At 40.0% G+C, this 15,022-nt stretch overlaps 1 protein-coding gene across 4 annotated transcripts in view; it reads left to right on the top strand.

Moving 5' to 3' along the window:
- Nucleotides 1-15,022, top strand: part of pcnx1 (pecanex 1) — a 280,941-nt gene that overhangs the window by 248,183 nt on the left and 17,736 nt on the right. For all 4 annotated transcript variants that reach the window (XM_072569208.1, XM_072569209.1, XM_072569211.1 and 1 more), the window contains 2 exons: nucleotides 4,822-5,052; nucleotides 11,571-11,845. In XM_072569208.1, coding sequence (XP_072425309.1) covers nucleotides 4,822-5,052; nucleotides 11,571-11,845 — 506 coding nt within the window. The remainder of the gene's footprint in view (nucleotides 1-4,821; nucleotides 5,053-11,570; nucleotides 11,846-15,022) is intronic.

Here is a 15,022-nt window from a genome sequence, read left to right on the forward strand (position 1 = left end):
CTTTCTGTGTTTACCTTGCCTAGTGCTGATAGTATTTCAAATGCTTCTGTGAGATCTCCCACATTCTTCTAAACTCCAATGAATATGTTCCCAACCATTCCAGTCTCCCTTCATATGTCATGCAGTTTGGTAAAACTTTGTCGCAATCCCTCCATAACCAGAACATCCTCCTTCACACAAGTCGTCCAAACTGCACACAGTATTCAAATCTCATCAAGACCCTGTACAATGTGCCTATTCTCATATTTCTGCTACGAAGGCCAAAGCATCAATTGCTGCCTTCGCTGCCTGCTGCATCTGCATGCTTACTTTCAGCACTCAGATCTCATTGCACCTCCCCACTTCCCAATCTATCAGATAATGATAATCTGCCTTCCTGCTCTTGCTAACTAAGTGGATAACCTCATATTTATCCACATTATACTGCACCTGCCGTGCATTTGCTCAATCGCTCTTATTGTTCAAATCACACTACAGCATCTCTGTATCCTCCTCACAGTCCCTACCCAGCTTTGTCATCTGCACATCTGCAGACATTACATTTAATTCCCTTATTTAAATCATGACTATATACATTGCGAAAAGCTGGGGTGCTAGCACTGATCCCATATTACTCCACAAGTTACTGCCTGCCATTCTGAAAACGACCCGTTTATTTCAACTCTTTGTTTGCCAACCAGTTTTCTATCCATCTCCATATACTACCCTTAATCCCATGCACTATAAGTTTACATGCAAATCTCCTCTGCAGGATTTTGTTGAAAGTCTTTGGAAAGTCCAAATAAACCACATTCACTGGCTGCCTCACATCAGCTACTTACTTCCTCAAAGAATTTCAGTAGATTTGTCAATCATGATTTCCCTTTCATAAATCCATGCTGACTGTCTGACCCTCTCACAGTTTTCCACGTGCTCTGCTATTAATTCTTTTATAATCAACTCCAGCAATTTACCCACAACTGATGTCAGGTCAACCAACCTAAAGTTCCTGAAGCACTTTTTTTTTCCCTAAGTAGTGGATTTATACATTAGCTCCCTTTCAACTTTGGAACAGTTCCTACAGATTGAGAGATGACCACCAATGCATCCACTATTTCTGGGCCCACTTCCTTAATTACTCCGGGAATTAAATTATTGGACCCTGGAGATTTATTGGCCTTTAATCCCACAAATTTCCTCAGCACCATTTCCCAATTAATACTGATTTCCTTCCGTTCTCCCCCTCACTAGATCCTGCATTTCCGAACATTTTGCATCCTGCTTTATGAAGACAGAAACAAAATATTTATTTAAGTCTGCCATTTGTAGTTCTCCTTTATAACTTGCCTTGTTTCTCACTGTAAGGGATCTACATCTTTCTTGAGTAATTGTTTTTCACTTCACATACCTATAGAAGATTTTACAATCTAATGTCCTTCAGGGAAGCAAATCTGCCATTCTTAATGTGATTCCAGACCCACAGCAATATGGTTGACTCTCAGTTGCCCTCAGAAATGGCCTAGCAAGCCAGAGTTCAAGAAGAACAAGAAACTGCAATAAATCCTGGCCCAGCTAGTGATCCCCTCGTCCCACGAGCGAATTAAGAAAGTCGGTGTGTACATTCCCCGTGAGTTGACTTGCATACTCCTTTCCCTTCCTGGTCTTGATCAATCCCTTTGTCCTCTTTTATTGAAATTTAAACTACTCCCAATCCTCGGGTCTCCTGCTTTTTTCGGAAAATTTCTATGCCCCTTGGATGTAATACTGTCCCGAATTTCCATTGTTAGCAGACTATTTAGTTGTAGACAGCCTCAAACAACAAGTGTTATTGCAGCTTTACCCATTCAGTTAGGTATCTTCCACCAGTCCTGACTTGTGCCTTGTGGACAGTCTTTACAGGACTCTCATATCCTTTAGATGCCGTACTATTTATGTGGCTGGACCCCTAGTTTCTGATTAATGATGATTTTAAGATCTTGATATCAGCAGATTTGGCAATAGCAATATTGTTAGTAGATGCCTGGGTTCTCCAATGAGCAATGGTCATTATTTGACACTTCCATGGCAATTAACATTTGTGCCATTTATCAGTCCAAGTCTGGATATTTATCAGATGATACAGCATTCATTATCTGAGGAATTACATAATCTGACATACTTCAGCAGGCAGCCCACCCCTGTCTCCTACCTCTTAATCAGTTGCCTATTTGCACATATCCTTGATGTGGAGGTGTCCGTGTTGGACTGGGGGAGACAAAGTTTAAAAATCTCACAACACCAAGTTATAGTCCAATAGGTTTATTTGAAAGTACAAGCTTTCTAGCTGCTCCTTCGATAGGTAGCTAGAGGGGCAGGATCATAGGATGAAGAATTTATCGTAAAAGATAAAAATATCATACAACTAATGCAATGTATTGAATAAACCTTAAGTTATCTCGGGACTGTGACTTGAAAGAAGTTCTGTGATTTACATATTAATCAATTGAAACCTGCATCCCCATGCTAAGTGATTAAAGACTTAACAGCAATTTAGGTTTGTTCAATACATCGCATCAGTTGTATGACAGTTTGATCTTTTGAGAATACTTGTAGCTCAAGTTGAGGTTCTGGATGTAGGTTTGCTTGCAGTGCTGGGAGGTTCATTTTCAGGCTTCGTCTGGATACTCACTGAAGATGTTGCGTAGTATGGTGACAAAACATCTAAAAATGAACCTTCTAGCTCAGCGAGCAAACCTACATCCACATTTTGATCTTTTATTATAAATTCTGTGTCCTATGATGCTGCCCCACTTGACAAAGGTGCAGCACTCCGAAAGCTTGTTGTTGAATTATAGCCGGTTTTTGTGTGATTTTTAACGTTACACATATCCCTGTACTGTTGGTATGAAAGTAAGATTTTTTTCAGTTACTTAACCACTACAAAAAGATAATCTTGTAGTTCACTATATATTGACATTTCAGCGCACTGTAATGAGAACAGAAGGTAACCAAATTGTCAGCAACTGTCAGTCTATTCACAATTTAAAGTTGGCGACAGGTGAAGGCCGCAATGCCTCCTATAAAAAAGAACAATTAGTTTGGTTGTTTTTGTAAATCAGTGCACACTTGAAATTGAGAAAATCTGTCTGATCTTCAGATTGACCTTAAATTGATAGATACCTTAATCATTCGTTCTTAAGGATGCAGAAGGAAAATATTTCTGTAAAATCTATGCATAACCATTCATTTAATACTGAAGACATTTTGCAGGGCTTGAGTTACCTTGTTCCAAATAATCCATGATCTGCGCAGCAGTTGTGTGTGCTTTACTGCACACGGTTCTCTACAGAAGTGTTGTGGAGTAGCTAGAACAAATGTAGCTGTCTGCAGTATAACATGGAAGATATTCTATAAAAAGGATATTTGTACATTTAAATTTATTTTCATTGGTCCTAATTGCAATGAACCTATTTCAGTAATCGCTTTTTAAGTGAATGGACAATATTTTATCCATGTAATGCTGTGCTCAATCAAGCTGTCCTAATGAGCTATGTTGCAACATTTTTCTCCATTTACTATTTGGAGAAGTTGCAGTTATCTGAATTTAAAATTCCAATGTTGTGGCTTAGATGGAAACCATTACAAGCATTAATTAATATGCTACCTTTGATTAAATGTTTTAAAGCATATTTAAATAGTAGACACAGTACAGAGATCTGCAATTTACTGCAATGCTTTACTCATTGAAGCATTAACTGCCTCACTACTCAAAAGCCTTCAAATATATAATTGGTTGCCATAAATTGTCTGAAAATGTAAAGCCTAGTAATACCTGAAGCAGAAGTTAACAATCTAGCTGACCCTTTCACGCCTCTCATTAGGTTCCCTCATTATAATTTTGGGATAATAGCACTGAATCCTGCTTATTAACAAAATAAATCATTTGTCCTTTATGATACAGTTCATTGATTTCCGCTATTGTTGGAGTCATTACCGTTTTATGGGATTTTAACACTGATGCTAAAAATGCTAGAAACACTATTTGCAATGACGTTAATTGGGGAAGTTGCTTCACATATAATAAACCATCAGAATAATAATTGCAGTAAATGACTTTTAAGTATAAGAAATTTCCATTAATTTTAAAAATACTTTTAAGCATTTGGGATGATTACATATTGTGCATTGAAGAGAAAATTTTAAGAAGTAAACCATGACTCAAAATGCGCAGTGCTTTTTGGGGGATTTACTCCTTGCATCCCAGAATGGTACTTATGGGTTGGAGTGGAGGCTTCTGCAGAATATCCCATTTTTAACATATGCTTACAGGAGTAGGTATATCTAGAATCAGTCCCAGGCTGATCTGAACCCAATTCCTATGGCAGTCAATGGAACTATTATTGGCAGATAAAGCACTACACTGTCTGTTAGTGGTCCAGTGAGTCAATAAGGAGAAACTTCTTCAGCCATAGCATGGTGAATCTATGGAATTCATTGCCACAGAAAGCTGTGGAGGCCAGGTCATTGAAGATGAGATAGATAGTTACCTGAATGTCAAGGAGATCAAGGGTTATGGGGAGAAAGTGGGAGAATGGGGTAGGGAAACTTATCAGCCATGATTGAATGGAGGACTGAATGGCCTAATTTCTGTTCCTATGTCTTATGGGTCAACATTGAGAGAAGTTAAAAACATCTTAAACGCTAAGATTGGTATTGTTTGAATTGTCAATGGAAGGCATATAATAGCCTCCCTGAATTTCACTGCCTTTTAATTTCTAAGGTCGTTATTAATTAGTACGTTATCATTTCAGTGATGCACACACTCCAAGAGTTTCTTTAAGTTTGGTCTGTTTGTATCTCCAGGACCACTTTACTTCACCTGATGAATATGATGATCCTGCAGTGTTGTTTGACGCCATAACATCCCACGAGCAAAACTTGGTCATAGCTCACGAAGGAGATCCAGCCTGGCGAAGTGCTGTGCTATCCAACTCCCCCTCACTGTTGGCTTTGCGACATGTTATGGATGACGGGACCAATGAATATAAAATCATTATGCTGAATAAGCGATATCTCAGCTTCCGAGTCATTAAGGTATATTGCTTTGAGTTGCGATATTCTATCATGTGTTTGGAATCATTGGGGACATTATACAACCATAGAGGTTTGTTACATAGAGTCTAGCATTTGACAGAATGTGCTTTTCGATTGTTTTTTCACTTTCAGTTTCACACCATAGAATGTAGCATTTACATAGGTTCACTATTAGATCTTACTGGAAGCCAGATGATGGAATGTAACTCATTAGGTTCACAGATGCACTTCAACGGCTTATAGTCATCAGTTTGCAAATGCTCATTCTTTATGAAAATTAATATTCCTATGGAGACAAGGTGGGGGCTATGATTGTGCTGTCCTTCATTTGATATATCTGTAAGAAAACCTGAATAAAGCAATGAAGAGTCATTGTCAGTAACCAGTAAATCAACAGTCCCCAATATCAGAAATCCAGTGCCTCTTGGTCAGCAACCAGTGCCTTTAACCTTAAGACTCAGCATGATCCTGGAATTACTTCTCATTTACCGAACTTGCCCTGGTAAATGCAGCTCAGACTTTGCCCTCAAAATTTGTATGCTTTTCCACCCCTGTTTGCTCTTCCTCCTGTAATTTCTCTGCATCAAATCTGGACCCTTGCAATTTCCCTTGCTCAAAATGAAGGAATCTGGCTCTGTATTCATGTTTAACTGGCAGCTTGTGATGGATTAATAGGTGCATGAGTTTCATTATATTGGAAAAAAATGATGCCTTTGTCCCCTTTGCTTCAAATCTTGCAGTCATTGGCCTTAGTTCTCAGTTGCATTGTACACTTCAACATTTCCTTTGGGAAAGCAAACTATATATATATATATATATATATATATAATTTTATAGTAGTTCATATTTGTGATATGCAGCTGTTTCTCTTGCTTATCAAGAGAGGGGGAGGTACACAGTACACCACATCTCGCTTGTACAAACAGACATTTTAAAAAGCATGCATGCACGAAGTGGAGACATCATACCATACTGTAGACAAGTTGAATGCATGTGTAATAACGTCGATTCATTGACAAACAGTGGAAGTATGTTGCTTTTGAATAGCTGGTTTACTGGTCTCATGACAACCTGGTAGAAAAGCCTGGATCTTACTGTCAGCCAAACTAATAAATGAATGAAATGTATGAAATTTGAGTTACTGAACATGGCAACTGAAGGTCAAATTAAATCAGCATTGCTCTCAGTTTTGTATATTTCATATTTTCTCCAACCTTGTAACCAGCCAACATCTCTGCACTGCTGAATTGGAGCCTGTTGCACACCCTCAATTTTAATTATTCTTCCATTGATGATTATAGCTTTGGCTACAAAGGCTCGAAGCTGTGGCATCCCTCCCTAAACACTTCAGGTTCTCTTCATCCCTTCTCTCTTGCTTTAAGACATTCACTTAAAATCTATTTCTTAGACCAAGCTATTGTTCATATGCACTAACATTTCCTTGTGGGGTTTGGCATCAAGTTTTAACAAGCTCCATTGAAGTAGCAAGGGACAGTTTTCTACCATAAAGGTGCGTTATTAATGCAAGTTGTCATTGTAACGGCTGTAGTTGGTTTTGATGGCCAATTGTTCAGCAATGTCACATTTGTAAATCGGCCAATATCTGTGCATTGGTAAAGGTATCTGCAAACCTTCTTATTGGAATCAAAGGCGTCAGTGTTTGTTATTCCACTCGTGCAGTTAATTTGGTAAATGTGCATTTGACAAATGAAGAAGCCGGAGTCCTTCTGTCTTCCAGGTTTGCTTATTCATGATGACCAGTACAGCACAAGTGTGGACTTGGTTTTCATTCCTCAACACTGTGGTTGAAATTATCCTTGTGTTAAAATAGAAAATTAAACAACCTGTTAGGATCTGTTATGACACACCTCTCTTGCAAGTGGGACTTTAACCCGGACCTTTTAGTCTACTGCAAATAACAAGATCACTTTAGATTATGTCACGGGCTGTCACTCTCACCTCACCTCTGGAATTCAGCCCTTTTTTGATCATGTTTGATCTAAGGCTATAAAAAGGCCAGGAGCTGTGTGGTCCTGGCAAAACCCAACTGGATGTCACTGAGCAGGTGCTCCTCAATAGCACTATTGATGATGCATTCCATCGCTTTACTGACAATCAAGAGTAGATTGATGGGCTGTAATTGGCTAGGTTGGATTTGTCCTGATTTCTGTTTACATACTTAGACAATTTTCCACATTGTCGGATCAATGCCAGTGTTGTAACTGTACTGGAACACCTTGGCTAGGGGAAGGGCATGTTGTGGAGCACAAGTTTTGCTGGAATTTTGTCATGGCCCAAAGCTTTTACAGTATCCAGCACCTCCTGCTGTGGACCAGGCCAGCCCCCAGAACCCCCAGCCCCATATATCAAGGTGATATCATAGACCCTAACGTTTATCTTAAAGGCAAGTGTAAGGTGCTGTGTTCCAGATGTAATTCAATTGGTTACACTACTCAGCTTTAAACAACACATTTTATTCTTACCCTATAGTTAAAACACAAACAAACGAAAGAACAGTACACAACAGGAGCAGGCCCTTCAGCCCATCAAGCCTGCGTCGATTCCTAATCCTTATTTAGACCTACTATTTATTGAAAATACACAGCTTCTATCCCCTCTATTTGCTTCTCATTCATGTGTATATCAAGATGTTTCTTAAACATTGCTAATGTGCCTGCTTCTACCACTGCCATTGGCAGTGCAATCGGGGCACTCCCCATCCTCTGTGTGAAAAAGTTTCCTCACATTTCTCCCCTTAACTGGCCCATCTCACCTTGAACCTGTGCCATTTTGTAGTTGATCTTTCCACCCTGGGAAGAAAACCTGACTGTCTTACTCTATCTGTGCCTCTCATAATTTTGTAGAATTGGATAACTTAATTCTGTTGGAAAGCTGAAAGGAATAACAGGTTATTGAAAACTAAACAGCAACTGTTCCAATATAATTACATCCCTTGGCAAAGGCAATTCATCTAAAATAGATTGTCTCATATGCAATGTTTCTCCAGTCCAGGAGGAAAAAAAACATCGAGAAAATTCTGGCAGAGAGAGAGAACTGCTGAAACTGAGAAAGAGTTTTGCTGTAGAAGGGAAAGATGTCTGGCAGCTTCAAAACCCCAGGAACTACTGAAAGTTAAACTAAAACCTTGGTTCTGTTGGAGCATGACTCCACCCATTTATGCTGCTTGTATGCTCCAACTTGCCTCACAAACTGTTTATTGGCTTGGAACAGACCGCTGACTACCTCTGTCTCAACCTCTCTTCATAAAGTAAAGGACAAAATACACTGCTCAAAGCCATAGTATTGTCACACCACCCCCCCTTAAAAGAAGATCTATCAATATACAAAGATGGCTTCATTTTTGAAACCCTTTAGTCTTATACTATTAGTACAACATTGACCCTAAGCATGTAAACATTCAGTACATTACAATCCGTTTCTTCCACCAAAGTTGCGACAAGCATTGACAATTATGTTCTCTTGTCCTGTGACCTGTATAATTGCCAAATTGAATGGCTGTAACTGTAAACTCCATGTAAACAGTCTGGTTTTTTATCTCTTAATTTTCAAAAACATTAAGGGTTTGTGATCAGTATATACAGTCATCTCTGATACATTACCAGCAACATAAGTATTGAAATTTTGCAATGTCAATGCAAAACTCAAGATCTCCTTAATTGTGGAATATTTCAGTTGATGAATACTCCGCTTTCTAAAAGAAAATTCAGTAGATCTTTCTATCTTCTCTTGTTATTTTGCAAGAGTACAGCACAGGGTTACAAGGAAAGGGCAGGAAAGTGGATGTGAGGAATATGAGATCAGCCATGATCCTATTGAATGGTGGAGGAGGCTCAAGGGGCTGAACAGCCAACTCCTGTTCCTATTTCTTATCATCTTATGGTCTTGGCAGTTGTAGGGCACAAATGTTAAGCAATGACCATCTCCAATAAGAGACAATCTTACCACCACTCCTTGATGGCAATGCCATCACTGAATCCTTCATAATCAACATCCTGGGGGATTATCATTGATCAGAAACTGAACTGGACTCACCATATAAATACACTGGCTGCAAGAACAGGTCAGAGGGTAGGAATACAGAGAGTAAATTGCCTTCTGACTCCCCAAAGCTAGTCCACAAGGCATTAGTCAGAAGTGTAGTGGAATACAGTTCAGTTGCTTGGATAAGTGTAGCTCCAACAACATTCAAAAAGCTTGACACCTTCAGGATGAAGCAACCCATTTCATTGGTACCGCATCCATAACCATCTATTCCATCCACCACCAATACTCAGTCACAGCAGTGTTTACTTGTCCAAGATGCACTGCTGAAATTCACCAAAGTTCCTTAGACAGCACCTTTTAAGTCCGCAACTACCATCTAGAAGGACAGCAAGAAGAGATAAATGGGAGCAGCAGCACCTGCAAGTTCCCCTCCTAGCCACTCACCGTCCTGCCTTGGAGAAATATTGCCTTTTCCTCAGTGCTGAGGTGGGGAACCTTTTTCATGTTGAAAGGCCGCATTATGTTAGTTGTAATCTAATAAGGCCGCATCCAAGAAACTTCAATTATATATTCTTCAAAATTCACGTTATTTTGTAAAAATCTAACTATGTAGTAACGAACTAAAAAAAATGAAAAAAAGTGATACTTCTAAAGTTAACTCTCTGGTATTTTAAATACATTCATTTTAAGATTAAAATAAAAATAATAAAGGACAAAAAAAAACATAATAATAAAAAATAAAAGATTTGTTCTGCAAAATTTGGATTCATTCAAAGGCCACACACAATGGCCTAGAAGGCCGCATGCAGCCTGAAAGCCACAGATTCAGCACGGTGGCAGAGTGGTTAGCACTGCTGCCTCACAGCGCCAGAGACCCGGGTTCAATTCCCGCCTCAGGCGACTGACTGTGTGGAGTTTGCACGTTCTCCCCGTGTCTGCGTGGGTTTCCTCTGGGTGCTCTGGTTTCCTCCCACAGTCCAAAAGATGTGCAGGTCAGGTGAGTTGGCCATGCTAAATTGTCCGTAGTGTTAGGTAAGGGGTAGATGTAGGGGTATGGGTGGGTTACGCTTCGGCGGGGCGGTGTGGACTTGTTGGGCCGAAGGGCCTGTTTCCACACTGTAAGTAATCTAATCTAATCTAATTCCCCACCCCTGCTTCATTGTCTCTAGGTCAAAATCCTGGAATTCCCTCTCACAGGGCATAGTGGGTCTACCTGAAGCACAAGGACTGCTTCAGTTTGAGAGACAGTTCAGCACCATCTCTGAAGGGAAACTAGAGATTGGCATTAAATGCTAGCCAGCAAATGACCCCTACATTCTGAGTGAATCAAACACAATTGACACAGCATTTGCAACTTTCTCCTATGTAGAAAGATGGTGGTCCTTTGAAGTGGTAGGATAATTATTTCACTGACCAACTCTTCTAAACACAGTGCCCTTTTAAGCCTTATGGAAAAGCAGAGTAAGGAACTCTACATAATTTTTAGAAATTGTCACTACTGCTTTGAGGAATATTCATGGGAGTTGGCTGGCTCAGGCAGCTGGACAGCTAGTTTGCAATGCAAATAATGCCAACTGCAACACTGAGGTAACCATGAAGAATTCCCCTTCTCAATCTTTCCACTTGGCTGGTGTATGGTGACTCTTGCGTTAAACCACCACCTGTCATCGCTCTTTCTCTCTAATGAAAGAGTGCCCCTATGTTCTGGTACAGCGATGGTGACTTCACCTTTTACATAAGGGTACTGTTTTAGAAACTGAAATGGATCTTGTTTCAGATTTTCCTGCCACAGAAAATATCCATAGATTTTGAGTTTGGAATGGGAAATGGCACAGTTTTGTACAGAGATTGTTCATGTTTGCAAGGATCAACAACTTGTACGTAGGACAGTACAGTACTTTTCAATATAATCTGCATCACCTGTGTAGGTTTTTGTAGCTCTCGGAACAGCCATCATATCAATAAATCACTACAAACGTTTGGAATTTTACAGCCTCTTCTTAACAAATATTTATTTTCAAAAGATAGACATGTGACAAGTATTTACACTGTGCTGAATCACACCCACAGCATTTTGCTTTCAGAGCAGTATTTCTTTTGCTGACGATGCTTTCACCCAATTAGACTGAAACTCATATGTTAGTAGCGAAGACCTGTCAGAGTGCTGGAGAATTCATTGACCACAAAGAAGCCACCTACTGATGGAAGCTAGCTTTCATGACATTGTATTGGTCTAACTACTTAAGGCTCGTGTCAGCAGTTCCTCTGTATGCACAAACATACATGGAGATGCTTTAAGATTTAGAACATGGCAGGTTGTGTAGTGTACATTATTGTCACTAAATGCAAAAAGAGTCACTGACTATCAAAAAGAGCTGCTGAATTTGTGCAAAAATATTGTGTAATATCTTGTCAGACTCTTAAACCTAAAGTGAAGGGCAAGAGCTAGAGAAAGAACTAATGAGTGATCACTCTGCGGCAGTTTTTCACACTCTGTTCATATGTCTGTGCAGGTTAACAAGGAATGTGTCCGGGGATTGTGGGCTGGGCAACAGCAGGAGCTGGTATTCCTGCGAAACCGCAATCCTGAACGAGGAAGTATCCAAAACGCAAAACAAGCCTTAAGGAACATGATAAACTCTTCTTGTGACCAGCCAATTGGTTACCCAATTTATGTTTCTCCACTAACAACATCCTATTCTGATACGCATGAACAGCTAAAAACTATCCTGGGAGGACCCATAAGTATCACGAATATAAAGAATTTTATTGTGTCTACATGGCACAGGTAAGTGCTGTAGCACTGAAAATTGGATATTTTCAAATAAAAAGGTTTGATATACCTTGTAATGCAAATAATACAAAATGTAATCAAGTAATGCAAAATGACAAAAGTCAGTGTATTCCCGATGAATGTAGGGTGTGAACAAAGTATTGTTTCCCAGTTGAAACTAACATTATTCCCTCTTGAGTTAGATAAATATTAACCTTTCATTTCAAAATGAGATTTCACAGTTTTACTCTGTATTAGCTGAGTTTCCCTGATCTGGAACTTTTTGTGATGTGTCCAAATCAACTAATTAATGCAACCCTTACCTTGATGAATACGCACAAGTTTGTCAAAATAAATTTCTCTGTTAATAGTCATTAATTACAATAATGCTGGTTCCCTGTCATCATGCTACCACGATGTGCAAGTGCCAGTATTGGACTGGGGTGGACAAAGTTAAAAATTACACAACACCAGGTTACAGTCTAACAGGTTTATTTGAAAGTATAAGCTACCAGTTTTAGACAGTGCAAGGTTGTTTGCAGCAAGTGTGTTGGGAGATGGGTTAGGGTTGGCATTTTTGCAATGTCTGTGGATGAGTTCTCCAGAGAGCTAAGGTTCTGTGGACATGGGTTTGAAATCCACCATTGTAGATCATGTAATTTAAAAACAGTATCAATATGGAATTAAATATCCATGTTTAGTGGCAATAATATAATTATTATTTTAAAAAACATATGGTGCATTAGTGTCCTTGAGGGAAGGAAATCTGCCATCCTTACCTAATCAGGTCTGCATGTGACTTCAGACCCATAGCAATGTGGTTGACTCTTAACTACTTTCAGAATTGCAAAGCCACCACACTCAAGGGAAATAGGGATGGGCAATAAATGCTGGCGCAACCAGTGATGCCACATGCCATTTTAAAATGTTTTGGAAACAAATTTGAGTTTGAATCAACCCAGTCCAGGTGATCCACTGCCAAGTTAACAGAAAAATGGATGATTTAATAATATAAATTTATGATACCGACAATATTGCCACTAATATTTCAGTGCATGAAGTTAGAACAACTGACTCTCATTTATCAAAGCAAATCTTATGTGGAGACATTGAGTCTGAGGTACACTCACATGGTAGTCAAAGGAAGTGTTACGAGGACACTCTGGGAGTTTGATATCGACCTCAAGTTCTGAGTGAACCTCTGATGGGATCACTGCACCTGCTGTAACTAAATTTTAAAAATGGTACAACCTTTTTTTTTAATTGGTGGATATCAGAGCCAGAGAGAAGATGTAAAAAGAGGAAACCCTGAGCCAGCAACTTTCCAGAAACTCGACAGTCTTTTCCTATTTGCAGCAGAACCTTTCAGCTGCAGACCAGCCTTAACACTCAACTGTGAACACCCCAGGTCATGCATGTGACCATCTTAGCTTGAATGACGAAGAAGAACATGATCTAATTGTTTTCAGTGCCAAACGTTTGCAGTCAACATTGACATTAGTAAAATGTTTTGCACTCATATAAAGTTATGTTGCTTTATGGGCAAATAGAGTGATAGAGATGTACAACACGGAAACAGACCCTTCGGTCCATGCCGATCAGATATCCCAACCCAATCTAGTCCCACCTACCAACACCCGGGCCCATATCCCTCCAAACCCTTCCTATTCATATACCCATCCAAATGCCTCTTAAATGTTGCAATTGTACCAGCCTCCACCACATCCTCTGGCAGCTCATTCCATACACCTACCACCCTCTGCGTGAGAAAGTTGCCCCTTAGGTCTCTTTTATATCTTTCCCCTCTCGCCCTAAACCTATGCCCTCTAGTTCTGGACTCCCCGACCCCAGGGAAAAGACTTTGTCTATTTATCCTATCCATGCCCCTCATAATTTTGTAAACCTCTATAAGGTCACCCACCCCTCAGCCTTCGACACTCCAGGGAAAACAGCCCCAGCCTGTTCAGCCCCTCCCTGTAGCTCAAATCCTCCAACCCTGGTAACATCCTTGTAAATCTTTTCTGAACCCTTTCAAGTTTCACAACATCTTTCCGATAGGAAGGAGACCAGAATTGCACGCAATATTCCAACAGTGGCCTAACCAATGCCCTGTACAGCCGCAACATGACCTTCTAACTCCTGTAGTCAATACTCTGACCAATAAAGGAAAGCATACCAAATGCTGCCTTCACTATCCTATCTACCTGCGACTCCACTTTCAAGGAGCTATGAACGTGCACTCCAAAGTCTCTTTGTTCAGCAACACTCCCCAGGACCTTACCATTAAGTGTATAAGTCCTGCTAAGATTGAGTTTCCCAAAATGCAGTACCTCGCATTTATCTGAATTAAACTCCATCTGCCACTTCTCCGCCCATTGGCCCGTCTGGTCCAGATACTGTTGTAATCTGAGGTAACCCTCTTCGCTGTCCACCACACCTCCAATTTTGGTGTCATCCGCAAACTTACTAACTGTACCTCTTATGTTCACATCCAAATCATTTATTTAAATAACAAAAAGTAGAGGACCCAGTACCGATCCTTGTGGCACTCCACTGGTCACAGGCCTCCAGTCTGAAAAACAACCCTCCACCACCACCCTCTGTCTTCTACATATTCGCAGTACTTGGCACAAACCTTGGACAGGAAAAAGACGATGGAAATACTGAAGCTGGTTTTAAGGCAGATGAGTTTAATTATAACTATTAATTCTAATGAATAATAATTAGTAATAGTTGGCTCTTTAGTTACTGTGTCCAAACATGGTAGAAATTGTGTTGTCACTTTATCTATTGTATCACAAACCAGTGCAGGTTTCCAGAGGGAACAGATGTAAGAGAAATAAGCCTGGAATACAGATAATGCTGAGTCGAAAAGTGTGGCACTGGAAAAGCACAGCAGGTCAGGCAGCATCCCGATGAAGGGCTCCTTCTTGATGAAGGACTCTTGCCTGAAACGTTAATTCTCCTGCACCTCAGATGCTGCATGACCTGCTGTGCTTTTCCAGCACCACACTTTTCGACTCTGATCTCCAGCATCTGCAGTCCTCACTTTCTCTAACAGATAATGCTGTCAATGGTAGTGGAGAATATGGCAGAAATAGCTATCAATCACTCCAGTCCTTTTTCTTTTCTGAACCAGATCTGTAGACAATGCATGTGAGAAATCCCTATGTTATGTTTAGAATGACAGAA

This window comes from Chiloscyllium punctatum, chromosome 4, assembly GCF_047496795.1.
Source record: "Chiloscyllium punctatum isolate Juve2018m chromosome 4, sChiPun1.3, whole genome shotgun sequence".
NCBI classification, from domain to species: Eukaryota; Metazoa; Chordata; class Chondrichthyes; order Orectolobiformes; family Hemiscylliidae; genus Chiloscyllium; species Chiloscyllium punctatum.